The following is a 25,739-nucleotide window of genomic DNA, read 5'->3' as shown; positions in this document are numbered from 1 at the left end:
ATACTATAATTTAGAAATTCACATATTTAGAACTCAGTAAATCACATGGAAGCCCTTTGGAAGATTTGCAAGTTTCATTCTACCTTTGATCTTAGTTCAATAAATTTAGGATACTGGACCACACAGTCTCTAATAAGGTAACCACATAAGCTTCCCCAGTGGCAGAATATGGCTGTAGGTACTTGCCCTTTCCATGCCACATGTCAAGACAGCTGATAAGTGTACATATACAGCTCCAGGGCTTCCCAGAAACTATGCACACACTATTCAAGAAATCAGGCAGGCAAGAGCTAAACACCACTCCTAATTACTTGATCCAGCCTACCTCTAGCCATCAAAGAAGCTGTGGGCATCACCAAGCTCTTATCTGTCATTATTCTTCCACGGGGAATAAAGGGGCCCCATTCTTCTCTGTTACAACAAAATACATGTCATAGGTGACATCTGAAAAAAATATGCCCAGGACTACAGCACCATCTGTTTCAAAAACCCCACGGGCTTTGCAAGAGATAGACTAACAAATCTCCTTAGTGGGCAATAAGCAAGTTGTATGTTCACTAAGTGGGGTGTGATTTTTCCTACTAACAATAAAATACATTTACAACTAGATGATTAATATGAACAGACAAACAGATCATGCTTTATAACAAAATGATTTTTTTAATGTATTAAGACTGGAAAATACCATCCAATCAATTGGCAATCTATGAAATTTTTCATGTCATACTTCATTAATTACCTTTCCTAAGACATCAGTGAATATTTATATTGATTTCTTCACACACAGTCAACTATGATTACTCTAAACTCTAGATTGTAGGTTCCTTTTAAAACTTTTACGTGACTTACAACAGCATCTCTGTTTTTCAAAGTTCACTTTCTAATATCACCTCTATGTAGTAATAGCTGGAATGCATTACATAACTGACATAATTATATTCTATTCAATATACAGCACACTCCTTCTCCCAGACCCCAGCTGTGCTGCATTATTAATAAAGAGAAGAAAAACAACAGTTCCAGATAAAATCCTTCTAGTATTTCATAGATATATGCATAAATAATGGCAGTGGAACCATCTTTGGAAGTTACTTTTCTTCAAGAAAAGATCACAAATCACTTCAGATTTACCATGCCTTGCAAACAACTTCTAGTGATGACAATTCCACAATCTTCCTAGGAAATCTATTTCAGTTCTCATCCATACTTGTTCTTGGAAAAGGTTCTTTTCTCCTAAAGTCTAAGTTCTAACCTGAATTCTTCCTCCTGCAACTTAAAAGTCGTAACGTCCTGTCACATCCCAAGCAATGTGGAGAACTATTTTTTTATCATACTTCTACATAACCAAAGGAATAAATGTAACTCTCAGCACCATCCTCTCTGACTAAAATAAACCCCAGCCTTTTTTAAGTTATCTGAGGTCATGAGAGGGTAGGGGAAGAGAAGGAAGAAATTCTTGTGATTAAGAAAACTGCCAGTTTTAGTGATGGGTTCTCTATTTTTGAGACAAATAAAAGGGAAGGTGTTTAGGAAATTAAAACAAAAATATTCAAAACAATTCTCAATTTAATAACCCAACCTACCCTTTGTTAGGAAAGCAATACCCAAGGAAATACAGTATCTTCCATTATATTGCCTGCATATTATAGGCATTATATTATAATGCCTATAGGCATAATAATATATATAGGCCTGTATATTACAATGTCATGCACCATCAGGACTATTAGGAAGGAGAGTGAGTTCTCCAGTAAAAGCAACATGCTCAAGTAATTAAATACATGCCTCTTCTGATCTACAGTAACAGTTTACACTGATGCTAGCAGGATTTGACAATTTTTACACACATCATAAGTACTGCCTGTGACATCTTCCAAATATGTTAAGATTTCACTTCACAGAAATCATCATTCAAATCTGAGAATAATCTGATCTAATCTGGTTTCTGAATGGATTCTTAAAGCCCTGTCATAGTTCAGTGCCCCTCATTAATAATAGGTTTCTTTTTACAAATTTTTGCATTGTTGTTTTGCTCTACACAAAGTACACAATTTGTTGATTTGCTATCCTGCATCTAACCAAGCAATGCTGCAAGGAGAAATGTACTATTCTGAAGGGTTTGGTTTGACTATGTTAGTCCTACTGGCAGAATACTGAAAACAGAGATTCTGAAGAACAGTTTTAAGTATAAGCATGTGAAAAAAAGAAGGCTGTAGAAAAAAAATCTGGGAAGATACCATCTTAAAATACAGTACCTGTATTGTAAGCACAACTACATATCAGATACCTCTTAGTAAAGAATGTAGTTTGTCCACAGTCAGAAAGCAAAAAAAAAAAAAAAAAACCAAAAAAAAACCCACAAAAAAAAAAAAAAAAAAAAAAAGAAAAACCAAACAAATATTGCATCTGTCAGTGGCCATTTTCTCCTTTTCATGTGCCAAACTCCACCTTACAGATATACCTTTATTAAACTGATGACATAGCTGTGTTCACAACCATGAGATGAAGAGAGATGCAGATTACCAGACTCAAGCTCACCCAGCAGACAGCCTTATGTATCAAAAGTCACAAACAGTAGTAAAATTTAGTTGATGTCTTGTCAGAAGAAAAAGATAGCTCCTTTCAAACTCTGCTGTCATCAAATAAAGGAAAAGGTTTGTTTGTGGATGAACTTTGCTTAAAGAAAATTCCAGAATTCCAGTGGAACCTGCCTATACAAGAATCCATGGCATTCAGCTACTTTAACAAGACATGCTCCTCATTCATTTCCACCACTTCTGCAATCCCTTCAGTGTCCTGTGGGTCTTTGCTTTAAATGAGGGCAGTCAGTGGCACAACATTATATATGAAGGGTCAGTAGTTCTGAAACGCATTCATTCCCATTGCTCAAAAAGACAGCTGGACATAGTGACCTTCAGAACAAGGTCCATCTTTTTTCCCAGGCTTTGTGCAAGAAAAATAAACTTAAAATGGCAGGGAGCCCTCATAACTAGCTGAGGAAGCAGCCAGTGCCAATCTTCCTGCAAAAAAATCTACCCCAAGTCAGACTGGAATAATAAATAACAACAAACAGCAAAGCAAACGTAGCTCTGCTTCTCCATCCTGACAGCTGTTTAGTATTAACTAGGTTTTGTGCCTGCTGACCAACAGCTGAAAAAAATCTCTACTGGAGCAAAAAGTTTCATCCAGCATGTCTGTCACACACATGCACACACCTCTGAGTTGCCTGTAGTCTGATCAATGCCTGACCTCTTACAACTACTACTTACAGTTAAACACTACTTCAATGTATTTATTCTTTTTTCATCCATACTAGACCAATGCTGTCACTGGAGAACCAAGATGATCTCCTCAGTTTCCTCCACTGGTAAATGAACTTTAGTCCACTTCAGTCAACATAAGCTGTCTACTCAAAAGGTAGAGTCATCTTACAAACTGAAAATAAATTTAGAACTATGATATATGACCAAAGCTGAAGCAGTAAGTTTTCTGCACCTTCAAAACAAAACAAAACAAAAAAATAATATTTAATGCTGATACAGAAAGAGCACAAATGAAAGCTGATTGTCAGAATCAGAATGCAGGAATTGTGTTGGAAGTAATGACAAAAAATGATAGCAAACAAGAAGGTTCTGAAGCACTACAATATGAAAATCAAAACCAGTCGATATAGGGCTGGTGTGCCTAATTATCAAACTATCTGCATTACATTACCTTGTGAAGAACAGCATCTTAAGCACATAAAATGGTCACAAAATGAAAAGGGTAAACACTAAAAACTAAAAACCATTACATCATGGACCTTGCTAACCTACATTTGCTAAGAATTCCATGTCATCAAGACCTAGACAGTTTCACTGGTCACTTTTGTACACATGTTTCACTACTGATGTGTAGTTAAATCAAATAGCTGCACTTATGCAATTTGCTTAGAACTTTGACTCAAAAGCAGTATCAGTATTTAGGGTTACAAAGCAGGGTTTATATTTTTTATCCCTATACAAGCAGCATTTAGCCACACTTGATCAAGTATTCTGTACAATGCATTAGGTACCACGTTAAAAACAGGTGATGCATCAAGCCACCTTGTTTCATACAGCAGAGCAGTAGCCTCCTGTGCAGAACACTCAGTTCTATTAATTCACTAATGTACTCTGTTGCCTGCAAAGAACACCTCCCAGTTTCTTCCAGTAACTACAGTGAGTAACTACACTGTTGAGCAGAAGAGGCAGTGCTGCCCCTTTTATGGCTCTCTGAAAAGACCCAGAGGAAGATACATCAATCCACAGAACATAACAGTAAAGAACAAGCACATACAAGAGAAGAGAAGGGAAAATAATGATTTGAGAAGAAGTATGTGGAGAAGAACAGAAATAGTGTCTGTTTGGGAACTTACTTGTCTAATAATTAGACACAGAAAAGCCATTCTAAAACAAACTGTGAGATTGCTACATTCAAGACTGCCAAAATGAAATAAAATGCCAGCATGCCTGTAGAAGTTAAATCTGATACTCTTCCGCCAGGCTCCCCTTCTTCTGTCGTATGCCTTTCAGTTTTAAGACTTCCACCTCAAATGCCCCCAGAGAATCTGTTTCCTTTACACCTTTACATGGGACAGTTCTGGAGATGAACGGGAGTTTACATAAAGATGATTTCTGCATAGTAACACTGTACAGATCCTGAGATTGCAGAAACTGGAAGGCAAATGGTGAATGAACCAATTTAAAGAGTTTCTCCATTTATGCTGCCTACAGCCACAGGTGAAAGCAGCCCCACAGAGCAGAGCTTAATTCCCAAAACCAGCTGTGCTACCAAACTCGTGATTAGGCTGGCATTGCTTAAAACCGTAATTTCAGTGAAGGAGTTCTGCCTTGCCCTCAGGGAGGCATGTTCAGCATAGGCACAGCTATCAGATTTTACTTGTTAAAAATCAAGTTCTTGGCAAATGTCAGTACTTTTATGAAGACAACACAACACACATCTTTGAGAGACCACCACACATTCATACTCCTGCCTATGTATAACCAAGAGTCAGAATAACCCACGATCTCTTCTACATGTTACCTGCAAGCCAATCTCCCAGGTCTTTCTCTGACCATTATCATACTAGAAGTCAAAAAAAGAACAAAATGCTGGTCAGAGCTACAGAGCTTCCCCATCATGAAAGATTAGCACAAGAGAAATCAAGAACGGTAAAATGGAAGAGTATTTCTGGACTGAAAAAAAAAAAAAAAAAAAATGAAACTTTGAAGCGCTACCAGTATAGCTGCCCATTACAGTTCTCTTTCCTGACCTCCCCTTAAAACAAATATATAAATAACCAAACTCCAAAGGAGTCAAATAACAAAGTTCTATGCCCCATGCTGTCATTCCCAGCATTCTTAACTCTGCACCAATGAAGCAGGACTGATGAACACTGTCAGTGTTTCATCACAAGTCTTGCCAACATTTCATATCTATTCACAACTATTTTTCATATGCTTATTTTTTACTTTCAGGCTCTGAAGTGAGAGGGATGTTGATAGGACACAACATGCATAAGCAACTTAAGAGTACAGTCCAACTATGTCTACAGTACTGGATGCAGTAACAACTGAAAAATCCAGCATGTGTATCCAAAATTGTTATCGCCTTACCTACAGGTACTAAATAAATATGGAAACAAAACAACTTTCCCTTGAGTATATTAAATTTATTTCCAGAAGCAAATACTATAGCAGTTCAGTTCTTCTCCGCTCCGTGTTCCCCCTCAACTCCCAACTCTTCTGCATGTATTGAACAACCTTCCAAAACTGTCCATCTTTTCATAAGAATATGAGGACAAGTATAGCTGGCCTAGGGGTGCACTCATTCTGAATGAATAACAGAACTATGCAACTCTTATCTGTGGGGATCAACTTCAGTAACAAATTATATGCTCCCTGTATCTTTGACCTTTACTGTGCAGTCAGAAATAATACTTGCAATAAAGCTGAAATTAAAATATTATTGTATGCGACAGTATTATTTCAATAAAATGTCACTTTTGCATTGAACTAAGAAGCAACAAACTTTTTGATCTCCTTTTGCAAAAGGCATTTCTTTGTTGCAACAGCAAGAACTAGTGCCAACAACTGTTTATAGAAGTTTCAGAACAGAAAATAAAACTTAGTATCACCAAGAACAGTCAACCACTGGGTAAATGCACCTTCAGACAATCATTTAGCAACCTGAATTGTTGGTTAAAGTTTTCTAGGATGCAATAATAGAAAGGTATGTGCATTGGGAAGGGCATGTTTACTTTTCAATCAAGCTGGATATCAGCCCATAACAGTTTCACTCACTGGGACTCAAGTATGTCAGTTGTTTTTCACATTCATAGTCAATTGCCTGTTTCCGAAACTCGAGTTTGAGCTGAGTAAAAAAGCAAAATTATTTTACTCCACCCAGTCCTTATAGGCTTTCCTCTGCAATGTCCCTCTGCCCTCCAGCACACTACTTGTGATATACTCAAGTACTGGAAATGAGATTCCAGCTTTCAGAGACTAGTATTAAAAACAATGCACAGTGCAGCTTGATCCTAAAAGAGCCTGTGGAGGAAAAAAATTCCAAATTCTACTCTAAAGATGAACACTGATCTCATCAGTGATGAGAAGTCTCAAATCCTCCACACCTCAAGGTGAAGAGAGTCTTCTGAGTTTTGGGTCTTGTAAAAGAATGATTATCCTTTCAAGATCTTATATTGAATGATATTAATCTCTGTCAGATTTCAGTCCACAACTTCTTCCAAGTCTTCTGCTCTATAGACAATTCCTTCTGCTCTAATTAGCTTTAGGTGTCTTATTTCACAAAATCATTTTAAAGGCCATTTTTTAATCGCACTGTGAATAGAGACATACACTCCAATAGTCTCTTGCATGCAGGCTGTTCAGATTTCCATTAACTGCTTTATCATCTTTCCTTCAACCTCCTAAGATGAAAGTTTCAACATTTACAACAGTAAACAAACCAACAAAACAAAAACCCCACCCAAGCATGCAACAAAACGGGACTGTGAAGAAACATGCTATTTATTCCCTATGTTGTTTGCTATCTCAGAGAAATGGCAAGGATTGACAATACTGATTCAGTTTAGCATATTTTGAGCTAACTCAGCTGTTTTTATAAAGACTAAAGTCAAGAAGCATTCAGGGAGCTTTCCATAGGCTCTGCTATCAAATGCAATACAATGCATTGGCTCTGCAGTCTGGAAATGGGGAACACAGACTACCCAAGAAATTATGCAGGAAGAAACACTGCTCCAGTTACTGCCCCTGTATTGTGTTACAATGTGGATGTCTTCAAAAAAAAAATCAGAAAATCTCTAAGACATGAACAACTAAGCGGTGCTGTTTGAAAGATGCTGCGGTTCAAGTTCTACAAACTACAATCCAGTTACTTCAGAAATAAAGAATGGTTAAAAAGTCCAAACTCTGCAGATTTTCATTAAGCAACTAAGATTTTCTGTTCACACCCTCACAGATGCCAAAGAGCCAAGACTACTTAACAAGTTTCCTAAAGCTGGGATACAGTTCCAAAGCACAGTGGAGATGATCTGACAACCTCCTGCCTCCCACTAGTAATAACATTTTTTCTGCATTTTCAGAGATTCAGCTCAGTGATCTAAAGCAGCAGAAAGTTTTTCTTTGTGTAGGCAGAAGGGAAGGACAGTCTTTGTGCAGGAAGGAAACTCCCTGAAGTGGCTCACCATTGGGTGGGGAAAACAGCAGAGCAAGACAAAAGAAGGTACATCTGAGGCCTGGAGAAGGGAAGAGGTGGGTCCATCCTTTTCAGCACTCTGTAACCATCAGATTTATCGTCCTGCAATGGAGACTTGTAAACAGAAAGGAAACTAGGATGCTCCTATAAAATACGCTCAAGTGTTGTTTGAATTCTTGAGCAGAATGTCAACTTCTGGCTTCTCAAAGAAAGCAGGCAGGTATACAGACATGAAGTTTACTCTATAAACCCAGTGCTTTGGATATGTGGTATGGGAAGATGTCCCCCTTGGCTTTCACCAGCCTTGGAGAAACTTAATTCTGACAGCTGCTATGGGACATAAAAATTAATTCATATATATAATCTTTTGCTTCAATAAAATACACACTGTATCATTTAAGCTTTCTTCTCTTATTATTTTATTTCCAGTTTTTAATCCAGAACTGGACACTTGCCTTGCTGGAATTATTTACACATTTAATTTTTTAAGCAAATCACCCTTTATAGGGAGCTTGGACTAATCTGACATATCTAGGGTGTTTTCCATTCCCCAAAGATAACTAATCTAGCTTTAGCAGCTTTTCAGCTGCTAAAGTAGTTTCATTCATGTCTAGGAGTTTTGAAGCTGGAACACACTATCATTTAAGGTACAGAAACTGGTCTTGTCAAGTAGCAGGCTCAAGGAGGAAGCTGAACCTGCAGGATCCAAAGGACTTCTGGACCTGGCTCAAGCGCTAGGAGACAGACCCATGATTTCACATACTTGCATAATGATATAGGCAAACAATGCAGATTACAGGGAAAAAAAAAAAAGTGCTCATTTTTTATGACTATGGAAAGGGAAAAATTAAATCTTTCAACTTTACTGCCTTCACACCCCTTCTACAGCAACAGTGATCTTAGCCTATTAAAAGTGAACAAGTGTTTAGGAATATTGATGGAAGGAGAGAAAGGTTTACGAAAGCAAGACTAAGACAACCAGCTGAACATATAACACTGCTGGAACAACTGTATACAGAGACATTCTTCTGTATGAAATTTATTAAAACTTAATGCTGTTATTTATAAGAAAAGAAAATACTAACTATAATTCAGCAAAAGCCAGATGAATAGTAGAGGGCAAAACTTGGAGAGGAACAGCAGAAAAGGCAGGAAAAGAACCTCGAAAAACTGTTAGAAAATGCACTTTGAACTGAGAAAGCCACATTCAAATGTGAGAAAAGAGAAGGGTCAGAAAGAACAGCTATGAATTTCACTTTTGTTAGACTGAGACTTTAGGTTCATATTTTACGACCAGATAAAACTGAAGTTCTCAAAGTATGTAGGTGATAATGAGTCATCAAAACAAGATTAAAATTATCTTGCTAGATTAAAAGCATCTTGCTTTGCTGTGTTATGGTAAGTTCTCTGATTTCCACAGATATTACAGAACAGCTGAAGAACTCTGAAAATTTGGTTTAACTTCTCCAGATCAAAGCAGGGTCAGCTAGAGAAGACTGCTCAGGTCTGTATCTGGCTGGTTTTCAGTATGTCCATAGTCTCCCTGGGTAACCTATGCCCATGCCAAATCATCCTCACAGCAAAAAAACCCCCACAAATCAAAACAAAACAGGCAAGCAGACTAAAAAAAAAGAATTAACAAAAAAACTCCACCCTTCTTTCTTCTGTTTTAAAGGTAATTTATTTTGTGTCTTGTTATTGAACACAACTGAGAAGGGTCCAAGGCTCTTTTTTTTCATTCCCTCTCCCCAGTCAGGTACTTATTAAATAGGATTCCCCCATGAACTTTCTCTACTCCAAACTAACGCACTGAAGCAAATCAGCAGTGAATATGCTCCTTTAAATGTGCACTCCAATCCTTGGTATCACACCATGCAGCACACTTCATGAACCCATCTAACCTGACTAATGATAGAATTTACTTGCTGTTCCCACACCCAGTGCCTCTCAGCCCTGGAAAGAGTTCAAATCATGTTCAATAACAAAAGTATCTAAAAAACTGTATTCTTTCCTCATATAGGCACATTATGAGCTTCAGCTCTACGGAAACCATACTCACAAGAAGCAAGTTTATTAATGAGTTGTAGTGCTGATGAGAGACAAGCCACAGCTATTACAGCATTTACTGTGCTTCACAGTACTTTCAGCTACTCTACACAGTTCCAAATAAGGAACAATTCTAACTCTTCCATATACTAACTGAACACCAGAAAACCCTTTTTACTAATAAAAGTGTTTACTAAGGAACATGCACAGATGTGCCATGAAAACCCACACCACGTGCACAATCAAGCATGCCAGCAAAATTTAATCACAGGCTGATCTGACACTTGCTTCTCTGCCCGGAATCATGGCATTTGTAACCACTGGGGTACCTCACAAGTGCAATGGACATGCAAGACCAAGAGTGCAAACTCCTGATATACAGACAATGCTATACAGTTCAAAAAAGAGGGGATACAAAATTTATCAAAATCAGAGAAATTTTGTATTGGCATTCCTTTTGCAAGGTGGTGGGAAGAGGAAGCTTCCAATTCCTGACCATGTTTTTAATCTACATTCATAATTTGTAGTATTATGCAAAGTATTTCTGTTAAAATACTAATAAATTCTAATATATCTGCTCCTTGCTCTTAAGAGCTGATATATATTGATCACAGGTACAAGAAACATACTAAAGCCTTCAAACCAACGTCATAGATTCATTCACTGCAGACAGCGTAAAAATGTTATCTTGCACTTAAACTACAATATGAAATTCACAAACTTCAGATTCTATGTACATCAACTTATAAGCTCAGGTTTTCTGTTTTCAGTTTGTTTTTCAGTACTCTATTTGATTTGTTTCATAATTTATTGTTTAAAATAAGAGTAAAATTTATAGAAGCAGCTGAACTGACTGCATATTTACTATAATAAATGCACACTGCCAGTATTTATTGCAGTAAGCAACTTCAGAGGACAGCAGGGGTGGAAAAACACAAAACAAAACCAGCTGTGATCTCATTAGCCAAGCTCATTATGTAAGCCCTCATCAGGCACCATCCCACATTATTTTGTGAATAAACCCTATGGACACTGATGAAATGGAAGTGATCATACACAGAATTGTATCATCATATATAATCATATCTCACTACAGCACACTGTCAACTTAGTAACTGAAGTTCTAGGATCCATTTGGATAAGAGCTCCACTGATGCACACTGCAGAAAGCCCCCTCTGCCTATTCACTGCCTTATGAGCAGGAGCTCAAATACAAACAGAAACCACACAGTAAGGGACAGGGCATGTGTTGCCCAAACCTGAAACTTCAAAACAACTTCAGCATCCTTCCATAAGTATGCTTTATGTTATTATAACTTAGTACTTCTGCTACATGCAAAATGTAAACAGAATTTTATTTGGGGCTATTAAACATAGGCTTCATCTTGATTTCTCAATTTGACTCTTTGATTTATAAATAATGACCCACTTTACAGTTTTGTATTAAGTTCTGAAAAACAAATGAGCTGTAATTATATGAAGTTTAATAAACTTTTGTAGTTCCAGCTGACTTCAGGGGATTTTCCCCCTTTTCCATCAGCTTTGTCACATGAAAGATGAGCTGCACTGCAATGTGCAAACTTTCACTGGTAGCCTGGACCTGAAGTGATCATCAGCTACTACAGCATCACTTGCAAGAATCACCTATTGGGATAAGAAAAATTTCCCAGATAAAGCTGTTCAACTTTTTAAGCAATTTTTCAAAATGTTACAGTATTTTAAGCTAGTGTTGTAGGGGTTTTTGACCGGGCCATTTTGAAACAAGCGCACACCTTAGAAAGTTAAAAAAAATCTCAGATTTCTCTTCTGCAGCAATTTTCACTTTCTCATTAATTAGTTTGTGTTTTAGTGCTACAGTCAACAGTTCTAGAATGCACTAGAATGGAGAGACCATTTCCATTAGAAAATTTATTTTGCTGGGGTTTTGACTATTTAAAAAGTAAAACTTAGGTGTTAAGATCTACAAAAAAAACCCAGATATTTTTCCATACAGAATTTTGCCAACCCTCTTCCTGTCCACACTCAGAAGAAAATTTCTTGGTCATCCAGATTCACTGAGATACTCCATTTTGCATGAAATGCCATTTACAAAATAATAATGTAACATGACAGCTAAGACAGAAATTAAATCATATAGCAACAAAGGTATTTTTTGCATAATTAGTCCAATTTTCAATATGAATTAAAAGAATACTTTACATGAACCTAAACATATAACATGAATACTGAGAAACTAACTTGAAAAAACACCTGAAAAAGACCATCTTTCCTTTAAAACACAAATGAAAATTTCTGCTGAGTTGATAGGAGAAGTCTTCCAAGAAGAACAGACAGAGATTTCAATAGTGTAAATTTATTTAATATGACTACACCAGTCTCCAAAAGATACATTTTATACCTTTAAAACACATTCATTCATTCAAAGGGGCAATAGCACCTACTCAGGGAAGGACAAAATAAAACAGGCATAATATGCACATATCAACAATAGAAGCCTCAAACTTTTCAGTGATAAATTAAGATAGATTGTATCAAACAACTGTCACAAGATTACAAGTCAAAACTCATATTCTGGAGATTGAAGATGTAGAGAAGTATTAGCCATCAGCATTGTAAACATTTGAAGATACATATACACATTCATGCATACACACACACACATATATATATATATATATATTTATATATAAATAAAAGAACTAAACTATTAAAATTACCTTTTTCCCCCCTTCTCTGGAACGAATATAAAATGGTCCAGGTAAGGATTTACACCTATCTACAACACTGATGGTGAGCCTAGAAATTACCCACCAGGCAGTAGTGATTGAGTTTCCCAAGGCTTTGGGTGGCATCAGGCAAAGTTGATCACTAATGTTCACAATTCATGTGTATTGATGATTCAAAGCTACACAATTATTTCCTCAAGGTCCCCAAATAATATAGTATCTGAGAAGCCAACATCCCAGAAGCTGACATCCCACTATACTATTATAGTCTCTATTTTCATTTCCCTGCCCCTCCACAAAGAAAATATAGAAATATAAGTAGAAAAATTAAAAAAGTGTTCAAAACTTCTCCATGAAACAGCAGATAAATGCCATCAACTAAGCTAAATATAAAAAAAAAATCCCCAGCCAAAACAAAAACAAAACCACCAAAAACCAACAAACCAAACACCCTCATAAAAAAAGAAAAAAAGCTGTTTAACAGCTGTTTTGGAAAGCAGGTTAGTGTTACAAAACCATTAAATGGTTCTACAGTTTCAGGGGAAGTCACGACTTCTAAAAACATGAGAGATTATCTTTCTTTCTGTTATCCTCACAGAATTTTACTCTGAAAAATAAAGCACTTAATCATTGTCCACTTCCATGTAAATAGACCTAGCCTTGAACAGAAGTCATGACCTAATGTCAAATGCCATAAGTTAATTTCTGGGCAGAATGATTTCAATTTATATCATACAATTCATTCAAAGCAGGTTTACACGTTTATACTGACACACCTGCTCAGTGACATGCTATTTTTGAGATATGGTAGTACAAAACTACCCTATTTTGGCCAGGGAGAAACTTCAGCAGACACACTTGCTCAGATCACTGAGAAACTCAAGAGAGTCTACTTTTGTAATGAAGAAAAGTCCCTCATCAAGAAAAAAAACATTAGATGTACTTAGTACATGGCAGATATTTGATTCTGACAGTTATTATTTTCAGGGCAATTAAATGCAAAGAATAAACATTCTGCTTGGAATGCATACAGTCCCTTAGAAATCATTTGCTCAATACAAAGTGAAAACCATAAAGATTAGACTTACTGTATTCCATGTCTTTTTCAGTAAGTTATCAGAGATGTGTAAAATGACAAAATAAGGAACAGAAATATTCCTCTGGTTTAATTTTAATGACAGCTTTAAAAAAAACCAACAAAGTAAAACTGGGAGGAAAGAACACCTACTCAACACTGCACTCACCTATGCACAATTAGGCAGTGACTGCCTTCCATGTAGAAAAGGATGTAGTTCTCTTGTTGAATAACAATTTTAGTTTATATACTATAATTTTTGCTTTACAATCCATTTTGACGTCTTCAACTGGAAATGCCCTATAAATTTAGAGCAGCTTTTAACAGTTGAAGTTGGATTGCTAGCACTTTCTTCTAAGAACTCATCGTTTAAGGACATGGTCATTAGGAGACACAAGTAACTTACTTGTCTTAAAGATAAAGGGGGTTATTAGATTAACATTCCACCTACTTGACATACAGTGTCATGCTAAGAGACTGCCTCTTGCAAGAGCACAAAACACCTGCCATAAGATGAGAAGGGTTGTTGATACCACAGTGAAAATGCTCAGCTTACTGACACCAGCGTTTACACACAGAGGTTTGTCGCAGTGAGCAGCAAGTTACACCACTCCACCACAGAAGTTCAATATTGAACAATCCACACACAGCATCAGAAAGTGTGACTCATGAATGTCCTTCAGTCACACCAGTTTTCAAAGTGGGAGGCATGGAAAAGATTGCCAGCAACTCTGAGAGCACAGAAATCAATGGTTTGTGCACACATATGCACATAGCCTCAGTTTAAATAATTTTCCAGCACACATCTTTTCCAAGAAAATGCATTTACACAAATGCTCACTAAAAAAACCAAAAAAATTTAAAAATCAAGTGTTAGTTAGCTAAAAACAAACAAACTAAAAACCCCTCCAGCTTGCTGAATCAGTGCAAGCATCAAGAGGTATCAGAAGTGACAGAGCTCTGATTCACATTTAGAGAGAAAAGCTGCACTGCTTCAGCCCTTCCAGCATCCTACCATCTGTTTCAACCTTCTTCCAGAGCCACTCACCCTGCAAATAAGTTGACAGAAGAAAACATGACTGTGCTGGAGTCAATTCAGTTCAGTCGGCACCTTCACTCAAACCCACGTTTTATGGGAAGTTTAATTTGCCTGCTTGAGCTGAAGCAGCTCAGGTGAAGACATGTTCCTCCCTGCAACCTGCCCAGTAAAGCCCAAGAGGAAAGGCAGCACCCAGAGGCAACACAGCCGAGGTCATCAGCCACCACTCTGAAACTCATGATCTTGTGCATCCACATGAGATTTGCCTTTTAACAACAATACATTTGTTTCACAAATCCTACTGTGTTAAATATATCACTCAGCATCCATTTTGCTTTTCTGTGACCTACAGAAATAGGATCCCAAACGACCATGAGCATAATAAGCTCTTATTTCTTTTGAATATGCATACCAAGCTAAGTGCAGTAAGTATGAAGTATGTTAGTTCTGCCTCTACTGCACAAATAAAGACTTTACACACATGTAAATACAATTGTTGAACTGGCTACACACAGCAACAGATCTACCCTTCAGTTACAGATGCTATCTTTGCTCTGTGGAGAGGAGTTTGTTTTCTAAGCTTTAAATGCAGCTACCTTGATAAATGAGTGCTAAATAGTTTGGGAAAATATACATCTCTGTGTACTGGTGTAAGGCAAAGGAAAAAACCAAAATGCAACACAAGGCCAAATTTACAAGAAAAAAAGAAGAAACAGCTAAATAACTCAAGGTTAGGGTTAGAAAAAAATTTCAAGGTAAAGTAAATACCCACATTTCAAAGACAAATTCAGTAATTTGTGGTGTCTCATTTTGATCAATTTAAAATAGGCATAGTTTTTAAAAAACAACTTAGCACAGCATCCCTCTTAGGACCCAAAAGTGCTTGCAATCATTCACGTTACATTTAATAAACAAGTTAAAGCAGATATAAAACTGCTTGTTATTTGCAATCTCTTCCTTTGGAAAGGGAGGGAAGCAGGACTTATAAATATTTTACCTGCTTGAAAACTCATGGTTTCTTGTTTTTCTTTTAAGCAAATTCTGGCTTATCTCTTTGAAAATAAAAAAGAACAGTGAAATGATAAAAGGAAGAAGTGGTGATGCACTTCGAGTATATGAGAGATAAAAGTCAACACAGAGAAAGGAATAAAATCAGCTGAAAGCAGAAGCTGGAGAAAAAAAATAGCAAAAAAGCATAAATATAAAGAAACAAAGAATACAATGGCATGACTCAATGTCAAAAGCTATACAGGTCAAGATGCATGACATACCTTTGCTTTTGGAGACACAGGATTTACTGACTCTGAGAAATGTATTTCTTCCCTCAAGACTATTCCAAAGCACATGAGATACAGCTCTGGATGCATGGATGTCAAGAGTAAAATAGAAGGGAGGGAAATCACACTGAAGGAACAAATGAAGCCAAAGTATAAAAGACAACTGTTTATGTTAGCATGATGCTTTCCAAGGAATTAGCTGTCCAAGTAATCTTTCCTACCTCCCCCGCCTTCCCAGCCTGTAACCAAGGAATGATTTGAACCATGAGTACCCATTTTCAAGTTTCCAAAACCAAAGGGAATAAAATAATTTATTTCCACTGTAGCAAAAAAAGAACCAACATTTCCACAAACATACAGGGTACCTTCCTCTTCAGTGGCAGTTTGACCTTATGTTTCAGACACACATGGCACATGTTCATTTAAAAACCACTTTGCTCCACAGGTACACGAAGGATTGAAAGACATTTCTGTCATATTCAATAAATGGCTGGTTAGTGAGGAATGCCATCATCAAAACAGCCAATAATGGCAGTGACACTTAACACTCAGGATGTTATCACTGATCAATAAATAGTAACTTCACACTACTAGGAACAGACCCAAGTAGAAACTGCTTAAAAGTAACACTCTTCAATAAGAGACTCTCCTCTTTTTTGAACATAAACAATCCTCTGCAGTTTAACCATCACAGACATACTGAACACCATTCTCACAGTCTTTAGATTTGGGTTTTAATTAGCCTTCTGAGGATGACTAATAGTTTTTCAATACAAGTGCTTTCTAAAGACCAAAATCTATCTTATCATTATAAAAATGAAATATCATTGTCACTCTCTACTTTGATTTTCCTTAGGAGTGCAAGTGATACAAGAATGACTCAAGACCAGTACACACACAGAGAATTTATACAGTTCCATTATATAAAGCCCAAGATTCCTCCCTGCTTCAAGACTGCCAGTAAGAATAAGCACCAACTATATATGAAAATCCGTGACTAAAAATCTTGTCAATCACATACAGTTACACTGCAAGTACTCTCAAATACACAATGGAAGTTGCAGAATTCAACTCTGGTAGAGCATGTAGCTGACAGCAGTGATGAAATCAGAAGGTGATGAACAGCTAGCAGCTCATCCTGCCTTAGCAGTTCTGAATCACGCAGCTGCTAAGAAAATTTACCTCTGAAAGATCAACGTGTTAAAACATATAAATAAATAGCAAATGGTTACTTAATAAATCAGTTTTACAAACCTGATTATAAAACATTATACTTTCAATCCTATATTTACATTCTGGTAACCGCAGGAAGTCCAGCAGGCTTCAGAGGCTGTGCTGAAGGTGATGAGATTGCACACAGACAGAAGTCTCATCCCGCATAGAAGAGCTTTCCAAAAGCTTAATCATGGCAAACAGAATAGAGTAGCACCCAGTCCTAAAGCAATACTGTCATACTATTAGAGGTTACACCTTTAATACCCGTTTAAAACCAGGAAAGTAAACACACTTGCAGTGTGGATACCATCATTGTCTGTGCTATTTAAACTACTCAAATGATACTCAAGCCACTTCATAATGTCTGCAGAAGATTTACATTTAATAAACCCCCCTAAAGTTACCTGGAGCCCCTAATGACAATCTACTGAGCTCACACATATTTAACCACTCATTACCTGCTGAGCATTTTTACCTTCTTTACTGCTACCACTATTGTTAAGATGATCTGCATTTAACAGGTACAATATAGGGTTTGTTAATGTCCTAATCTTCTTGCTTGAAGACACCAAGTAATGAATGACCTTTGGTTTTCAACTGCACTGCTTAGCAAAACAATTTCTGGAGGCAGCATTGAAGCTTGGTTATAAATAATAGTTCTTATTGCAGAAAAAAAAAAGTAATTTGAAGATATTTTACTACCACAAGTCAAAACACAATAATTTAAAGCAGGTAAAGGAGCACTAACCCTTTAAGATAACTCAATTATTCTTACAAGAAGTGTTTTAGCAGTGTGAACTTCTTTGTACTTGGTTCCTAAATAAAAGTAAGTAAATAAAAGTTACACAATATTGCTCACATCAAATGCCTAATTCTTTACTGCCATGTGTAGTTTAAATTAACTACTACAACATAAGAGTAAAAATCAGTATATTTGATTTGCTGTCACTGTGTGTTCACTTTACACAGTTGAAAAGGACTCCAGAGCTACAGAGAAAAAGGCCCTAGAAGGATGCCAGAAGCTTTAAAAAAATACAATCAAAACCTCCGAAGTAAATGTAGCTTAAACTAAGACTAAACTCTCATACAAGTTATCACAAAGAGAAAGTAATGCTGTTACCTAGTGGTGGAAAGCTAGGAACATACAAAATTGTACAACTCTTTTTTCTCTTCACTTTGAATATCATCTACAAGCTATTAAAATGATGTTAAGAGAAAAAAAAAATCATGCCCAATTAAAAAAACTAATGAAAATACTATTTTCTTGTATTCAGATCTGTTTCAAAGGGTCAGTATTTTTGCATGTGCCAGTTTTGATTCTCAGAGTAACCGACAGATGAGGAGCCTCATCATTTCCTGGTCATCCCAAACCTGCTGTTTTACACACCTCTTTCAACACCAGTAAGAGCTGGAAACCTGTGGTATAAAAGCAACTGCAACTCTCATTAGTTTTCCACAGAGTATGATAACCCAAACTGTATTGTGTACCCCTCAGCATCTTATCAGATGGTATTTTCAATTAATCAATATTGGTGGAATTCAGTCAGCATCCTCTCCTAAATAAAAATGCTAATTTTGCTTTCAGCCAGAAACTAGAGGAGGAGAAGGAATATATGAAGACTTTAAAGTCACTTACTCAAAGGCAAAGAAGAGTCCACTGGTGACCAAGATGAGAACAAGAGTCAGGTAGAAGACTCCAGTCTGTCGAGCCATCATGATCCTCCCATTGCAGAAGAATTTGTTTCTTCCAGGAAAAACCTCCCATTTTCTCTTGGGAACTGATTTCTTTTTCTTATGGGGAGACTCCATGGGAGACGAAGAGCTGTGTGTGCTGATCTGACTGTATTCACAGTCTTTCATGGGCCCACTACCACCTCCAGGAGTCATCAAGAAAGAGTAAAATGTGGGGAGAACCCCACCAAAAATATATACAAATATATATGTGCAAATATTCTTCTGACCAAGAGAGCCCTCTCCACCAGCCCCAGTTAATAAAAAAGGCAAATAAAATGATATAAAGTCTGCTACCAGACTAGCAATAGGTGTATCATGCAAACACCACTTAACTCTTCAGAAACCAAAGCTGTCACATCAGAAACGCTTGAGAGGGATCCTTCCTTCCTCCACCAGTTACAAAACAGCCACGTAGGACAATCCTTTTAAAAACAACTTATCACAAAACAGGACAAAAAGAAAAAAAAAAGTAATTATAAATCAGTTAGGCTTTCAAAAAAAAAATCAGTCTTTTTAAATCAAGTTTATTTTCAAATGGGGAGGTTTTTTCCTTCCCACGCACACCCTGAGAGTTTTCTCCGAGGGTCAGAAGGTTGGTCAAGGCAAGGTTTAGCAATCGAGTCTATCATTCATAGAGATTTGTTATAATCCTCCTTTGCGCAGCAGATTCCACTGCTAAAAATGACCATTCCTAAGACGCTCCCTCGAGAGACACGCGAAACAAATCATTAAGGGGGAGGGGAGGAAAAAAATAAAAATAATAATAAAAAAAAGGCAAGAAAGGAACCAGGCTGCAACTCCAGCTTCCGAAGAACACTTGAAGCTCTCCTCTTCCTGAAAGCCGCAGTCCAGCGGGAAGCGGCCGCCGCTCCGCGCAGACCTAGGGGCGCAGAGCTCCCCTGTCACCACTCCACAGGAAGGGATTCTCCCGAGCCCGTGGCAGCCCGGGGCACGGCCGGTCGCCGACAGACACCAGTGCTTCGGGAGCGGGTCCTCCTCATCCTCCCTGCCCGCGCCTCTCCCTACACAACAGGTCCCCGCCGCCGCCTCATGCTCCCCAGCGCCTCGGCCCCGCGGGAGGGAGGTTGGGAGGCAGGGGACAGGGAGGCTTCTCCGCCGCTAGATCTCTGCCAGGACTTCTCCCTCCCCGCACCATCCTCGCCGCCCGGCTCAGCGCCGCCGCGGCCGCTCGCACCCCGCCCCGCCGCAGGCGCTCGCCCACGGCCCGCGGCGGTGCCGGGCCCCCCCCCGCATCCCGCCCCCTCCCCCGGCGCACAGGAGCGGCTCCCCGCCGGCGTCCCTGGCTTCGCTGTGCTCTGGCCCCGCAGCGAGGGGAGAAAAACGCCCAGCTTCCCCCTTCGCGAACCAGTGAGCGGCGACTTTCTCTTCACCCTTCTTTACGAGCCTCTATCCAGGTTTCCCCCCGGCAGCCAGACCCCGAAGCAGCAGCTGCCACCACCTCTTCATTTTCAGGGGGAGGCGGTAACCACCGCAGCGCCGGCCGCCCGCCCGCCCGCCCGCGGGAGGAGCCGGCGGGGGACGGGACCACACAGGCGCGCACCCTCTGCCGCTCTCGGCCGGTCGGTCACTCAGCCGCTTCTCGGCGACAGGGCAGCCGGTCCCTCGCGCCAACCGGCCCGGCCCGGCCCTCACCCCAGCCGCTGCAGCGCGGAGACTGCACTAACTCTTCTCCATCGCCACCTCCCCGCAGGCAGCCTCCCCGCCGGCCGGGCTGGAAGCGCAGGGCAGCGAGCCGGGCAGCGGGTGTCCGCGCTGGAGCCCCGCTCCCGCTGCCACCGCCTGCCGGTCAGCCGAGCCGCCCCCGACCCACGGCCCGCTGAGCCGCCAGCGGTGCGTGTTGCTAGCCCCGGGCGGCAGTCGCGTCCTGCCCCGCTGCCGGGCCGAGGCGAGCGAGTCCCGCCAGCGAACGGTGGGCACGGAGAGGCCCCGCCCGCGCGGCCCGACCTAGCGGGATCGGCCCCCGCCCCGTGCAGGCTCGGACACGACACCCGTGACACGCCTCTCCGCCCGCCGGGAGTTGTAGTTTTGCTCAGTTGTAGTTTTGCTGCCGGAGGCGGGGCGGTGTCGCGCGGGACTACAAGCCCCAGCATGCCTTCCGAGCAGTCCGAGCCGAGCCGAGCTGAGCCGAGCCGAGCCGAGCCGAGCCATCCCGGCGGTTCTCGGCGGGCGGAGACTCTCCCCGGCCTGCACCGCATTCATGCCCCGTGCACGGCCCCGCTTTTCCCTGGGCAGCCCTACGTGCCCTCCCCCGCCGCGGAGGATTGCGTCCGAGGTTGTCTTTCAGTCAGGCCGGAAGGCCGGCGCTGGCACCCCTATCCGTCCCGTCGGGAGCCGCGCCGCCCCACCGCGTTCCGGGTCACCCGGTGGTGGGTGGCCACTTCTCCCACCCGCCCAAAGCGCTCGACTGCAGCGGTGCTGGGCCAGCGTGCGGTTGTCCTCGCTTCCCGTGCTTCCCCGTGCTTCCCCGTGCTTCCCCGTGCTTCACTGCTCCACCGGTGGCATCCACATGCTCCTTCTGCTGCTGGAATCATAGAGCCAGCTAGGTTGGAAAAGAGCTTTGAGATGATCATGTCCAACATATGAAGTAACACCATCTTGTCAACTGGACTATGGAACTAAGTGCCGCATCCAGTCTTACCTTAAAAACACTTCCAGGCATGGTGACTCCACCACCTCTGTGGGCAGTCCATTCCAATGTTCAGTCACCCTTTCTGTGAAGAACTTCTTCCAACCTAAACTTCCCTTGGGACAGTTTAAGACTGCGTCCTTATGTCCTATTGCTGGTTGCCTGAGAGAAGACACCAACCTCCATCTGGCTAGAACCTCCTTTCAGGTTTTTGTAGGGAGTGATAAGGTCTTCCCTGAGCCTCCTGTTTTCCAGGCTACACAACTCTAGCTCCCTCAGCCACTTCTCCTAGGACTTGTGTTCCAGACCCTTCAACCAGCCTTGTTGCCCTTCTCCAGACAGGCTCCTGATCTCAGCATCCTTCCTAAAGTGAGGGGCCCAGAACTGCACACAGGACTCAAGGTGCTTCCTCACCAGTGCCAAGTACAGGGGAAGAATGGCCTCCCTGGTCCTGCTGGCCACACCATTCCTGATGTAGGCCAGAATGGCCATTGGCCTTCTTTTCCACATGGGCACACTGCTGGAAGTACAAGATTTGTCCACCAACACCGACATGTTTGTACAGACCCTCACTGTGTCCTGACTTCACATCCCAGAAAGTACCGCACATGCCAGAAAGGTATGAGCCACAAAGGGAAAGCTTTCCTATAAATGCCATCCTGCACCAAGCCATTCTCACATGGGCACTGGTGGCAGGGGTGCCTGCAGAAAGCCCAGGGAAGCTTCCCACAGTTAAGGCAGAATCACTCTCAAAACCTGCTTGCTGCTGTTTCTGCCTAGTACATTCTCCAGATGCATCCAAAGAAGAGCTGTGAAGCTGTTGACAGGTCTGGAGCACCTTGTGATGAGCAATTGAAGGGGCAGGGGTTGTTTAGCCTGGAGAAAAGGGGGCTTAGGAAGAATTCACTGCTCTCTATAACTACCTGAAAGGAGGTTGTAGCCAGGTGGGGTTGGTCTCTTCTCCCAAATAACAAGTAATAGGACAAAAGGAAATGGCCTCAGGTTGTGCCAGGGAAGGTTTAGATTGGATATTAGGAAAAAGTTCTACACTAGGAGTATAGTCAGTCATTGGAACAGGCTGCCCAGGGAAGTGATGGAATCACCACAGCTGGAGGTATTTAAAAGATTGTGGATGTGGTGCTTTGGGACATGGTGGATTTGGCAGTACCAGGTTTACAGTTGAACTCAATGATCATAAAGGCATAAAGCATTGCCAACAAAGATTCATTTTGATTCATCTTTTTCAGTTTTGCAACTTACTAGCAGAGCTGTGTAAGCTATAGAGAACAGACTAGTTTGGGACATGCGATAGGAATCAATACAGTTCAGAAAAAACAAAGGCAAACTGAGCAAACCTTTTTAAAAAGTTGAGAAAAAACGTTGATTACAATCACCTGCATCTCTCATGGCTGAATGTTGTCCTAAGAGAGACAAAAAAACACATAAGGATGCAGCTGAGTTCTCAGGCAATGTGTTTTCTGTTTTCATAATTTCATTTTGAATTTTGAAATGAAATATTTATCTCTTTAATACAATAAGCTAATTCTTTATCCATAAACAGTGCCTGATAACAAAGGGACTGTGGAACAGACTGACCAGCACTGGATAACTTCCCCTTCCTTAGAGGAAATTAATTATTTTGGTAACCAAATTACATAGAGTATCCTGATAGACATTCTCCTGGTGATTCTACAGTCCATTTTATTGATACACAGAAATAATTTTGGCAATGTTAATGACACATGGGAAAAATATGGGAGGGTGTCTCCCTCTGCAAGGTGTAAAGAAGTAGTCCTTTGGCAGCAGGATGTAAAAATAGTTTCTGATATCATCTCTCATGAAAATGCATTGGCATCCTTTTTCCACACATATAATACATGCTGCTACATTATTCCTTCTCATCTCCTCCTCCTCTCGTAGTGCCTGTTGTCAACAGTTTGCCTGCAATCTCATAACTTAGATATCACAGCATTTTTTATTCTTTGAAATGGTCTTTATAAACAGCTAATAACCTTTCTTTCTGAATGAATACAGCACCTGTGTATTCGGAAGGCTGCTGACAGATTTTTTTTGGTTCACTGACAAGCATTTTTCGTCTTCATCAGGTTTCTGTTAGCATATTGCTGGAGCTCTGTCTTCAGTGCTTTGACAATATTAATGACTGTATCATGGCAAATGGCACTGTTCTCTCCTGAGATTATGGAATATTTTAGACATTCGCAAATAGAGCTAATGGTTTATGCAAAAATGTCATTGTTGGCTTATCTTCACAGGTAGCACTCAGGCTAATTTCAGAAACACTCTTCAAAAGCAAAACACTTGTAAACAATACCAGCACCTCATTCAGGCTGCTGCCTCATGCCACAGTCTTTCCCTGGGTTTTAAGGCATTGTAGTTGAGAAGTGAACCTCAGGCATATTAACTGAGAGAAATACAAAAAAGGAATTTGAGGAGTGCTGGGAAGAATAATTCTAAAAGTCAAACTCAGAGAACAAGCACACTTTTATTTTCAATAGTAAATCTATTTTGATTCTACCAGGATCATCCAGTCCTACACATTGTACTTTTCACAATAGCCTATTTTAGTCCCTGATCAGTACTAGTATTGCATTGGAATTTAAAGTGTTAATCGTATTTTTACATCAATACCTCTTTTTTCAAAGCAATTTGAAAACTTTCCTACAAAAAGCACTAAATATAGTAATATTTTACACAATTCAACATTATCCCTCAAAGTATTTATTGTTTATTCACATTAATGAAAATTTGTTTGAGGCACTAAATAGTTGAAATCTTACAGTAGGTAGGACAAATATTCTCCTTTCAAAAAACTTTGTAGGTCCATGTGTTGCAGTATGTACTCTTCCGATTTCTTAGCTGTGACTCAGGTTGATCTCATGCAAAAGATGAATATGATGCAGCAATGTTACCTAGCTTAAAAGAAACCAAGACAGACTTTCTGTTAGGCAAGTGGTAATGAAGAAACTGTTGCTGCTGAAAATTCCTGTCTCTTACCCTGTCTACAGTGTGGACGTGTCACAAGGGCAGGTCTTGAAACAACAGGGAAGCTAATTTGCTCTGATGACATGTCACCTTACATATATAGAATATCTATTACCATGCTTCACGGCAGAATCTGCTTGAATGTGTTGGAAGCAGTATCAGGAAAAGTATTGAAGTGATTGAATAAACACAAACTAGCAAACTGCAGCATTTTGGACATAAGGTCTCTGTACACCATATATCCAACACTGCCAAATTGCTTTTTGCTTCCAATCAAAAGAGGAAGCTTATATCAACAAATATCTAAAATACATGAAGTGTCAAATATTGAACTGAAAGTCCTGCTATTCTTACAGATGGAAAGTAAGTTAAGCAGTGCTCTGGACACATTTTCTAGGCACATTTTAGACACCTTTCACAATTAATTTTGAAAAATAAATGAAAAAAATTCAAACAAAGTAGCAATAATACCATTGCCATGCAAGACACTGACAGTGTCTTGCACATTCCCCATACTTGCTGAATGCTACAGTACATCATACATGCCAGTTTACAATGTTAAGAGCAAATAATCCTAACTTTTCTACAATATACCTGGTTTTCTGACCAAATATTTCCTTTTTCTTTGCTGTTTTTCAGAAGTTACCTCTCCCACCATTTTAGAGGCTTTCCAACTATACATTTTGTGAAAATACTTAATTTCCTTGCAAAATGTTTTGTGCAAACTAGAAATATTACATTTCATAGGAGCTGGCAGGAACAGAGAGTGAGAATGCACATCATAATCTCTCTAAAGAATAAAAAAATAGGGTTTTTTAGGTCCAAAAAGCTGTTAAGTGTCTCTTAAGTCTTGCTTTTGAAAGACCAAGATGACTGTCATTTATTGTACAGCCTTCTAACAAAGTGTAACATATATTACTTCTCTGCAGTGTGTGAGTTTAGAAGGCAAGATGAGGTAAGAGAGTTTTTTCATTGCAGGTTCTGGAGACCAGAATCAATTTTGTATTTACATTTATCCATTGCATGTTGAAACCATATCTCTTGATTTTTTTTTCCTGTTTTGAAGCATTAGAAACACAGTTGTTTGTAAGTTAAAAATCTGAAATTGCCTAATCATATAAAGTCTGGAATATTTTGGTAGTTTTCCAACTTAGGACTTTGGCCTGCTGCCATACAACTTCATTGCTTTGGATAGAAATCAGAATCAATGGATATTTTAATTTATTCCAGCAGAATAAAA

General features: G+C 39.8%; 1 protein-coding gene across 6 annotated transcripts in view; it reads right to left on the bottom strand.

The window, feature by feature from the left end:
- ZDHHC14 (zinc finger DHHC-type palmitoyltransferase 14) overlaps positions 1–20,026 on the bottom strand; it is a 93,970-nt gene extending 73,944 nt beyond the window's left edge. For all 6 annotated transcript variants that reach the window (XM_068184677.1, XM_068184679.1, XM_068184681.1 and 3 more), the window contains exon 1: positions 18,752–20,026. In XM_068184677.1, coding sequence (XP_068040778.1) covers positions 18,752–19,002 — 251 coding nt within the window. In that variant the 5' untranslated portion in view covers positions 19,003–20,026. The remainder of the gene's footprint in view (positions 1–18,751) is intronic.
- Positions 20,027–25,739: the final 5,713 nt, after the last annotated feature.

This window comes from Anomalospiza imberbis, chromosome 3 (genome assembly GCF_031753505.1).
Source record: "Anomalospiza imberbis isolate Cuckoo-Finch-1a 21T00152 chromosome 3, ASM3175350v1, whole genome shotgun sequence".
Lineage (NCBI taxonomy): Eukaryota > Metazoa > Chordata > Aves > Passeriformes > Viduidae > Anomalospiza > Anomalospiza imberbis.
This window is presented reverse-complemented; position numbering and strand designations above follow the sequence as displayed.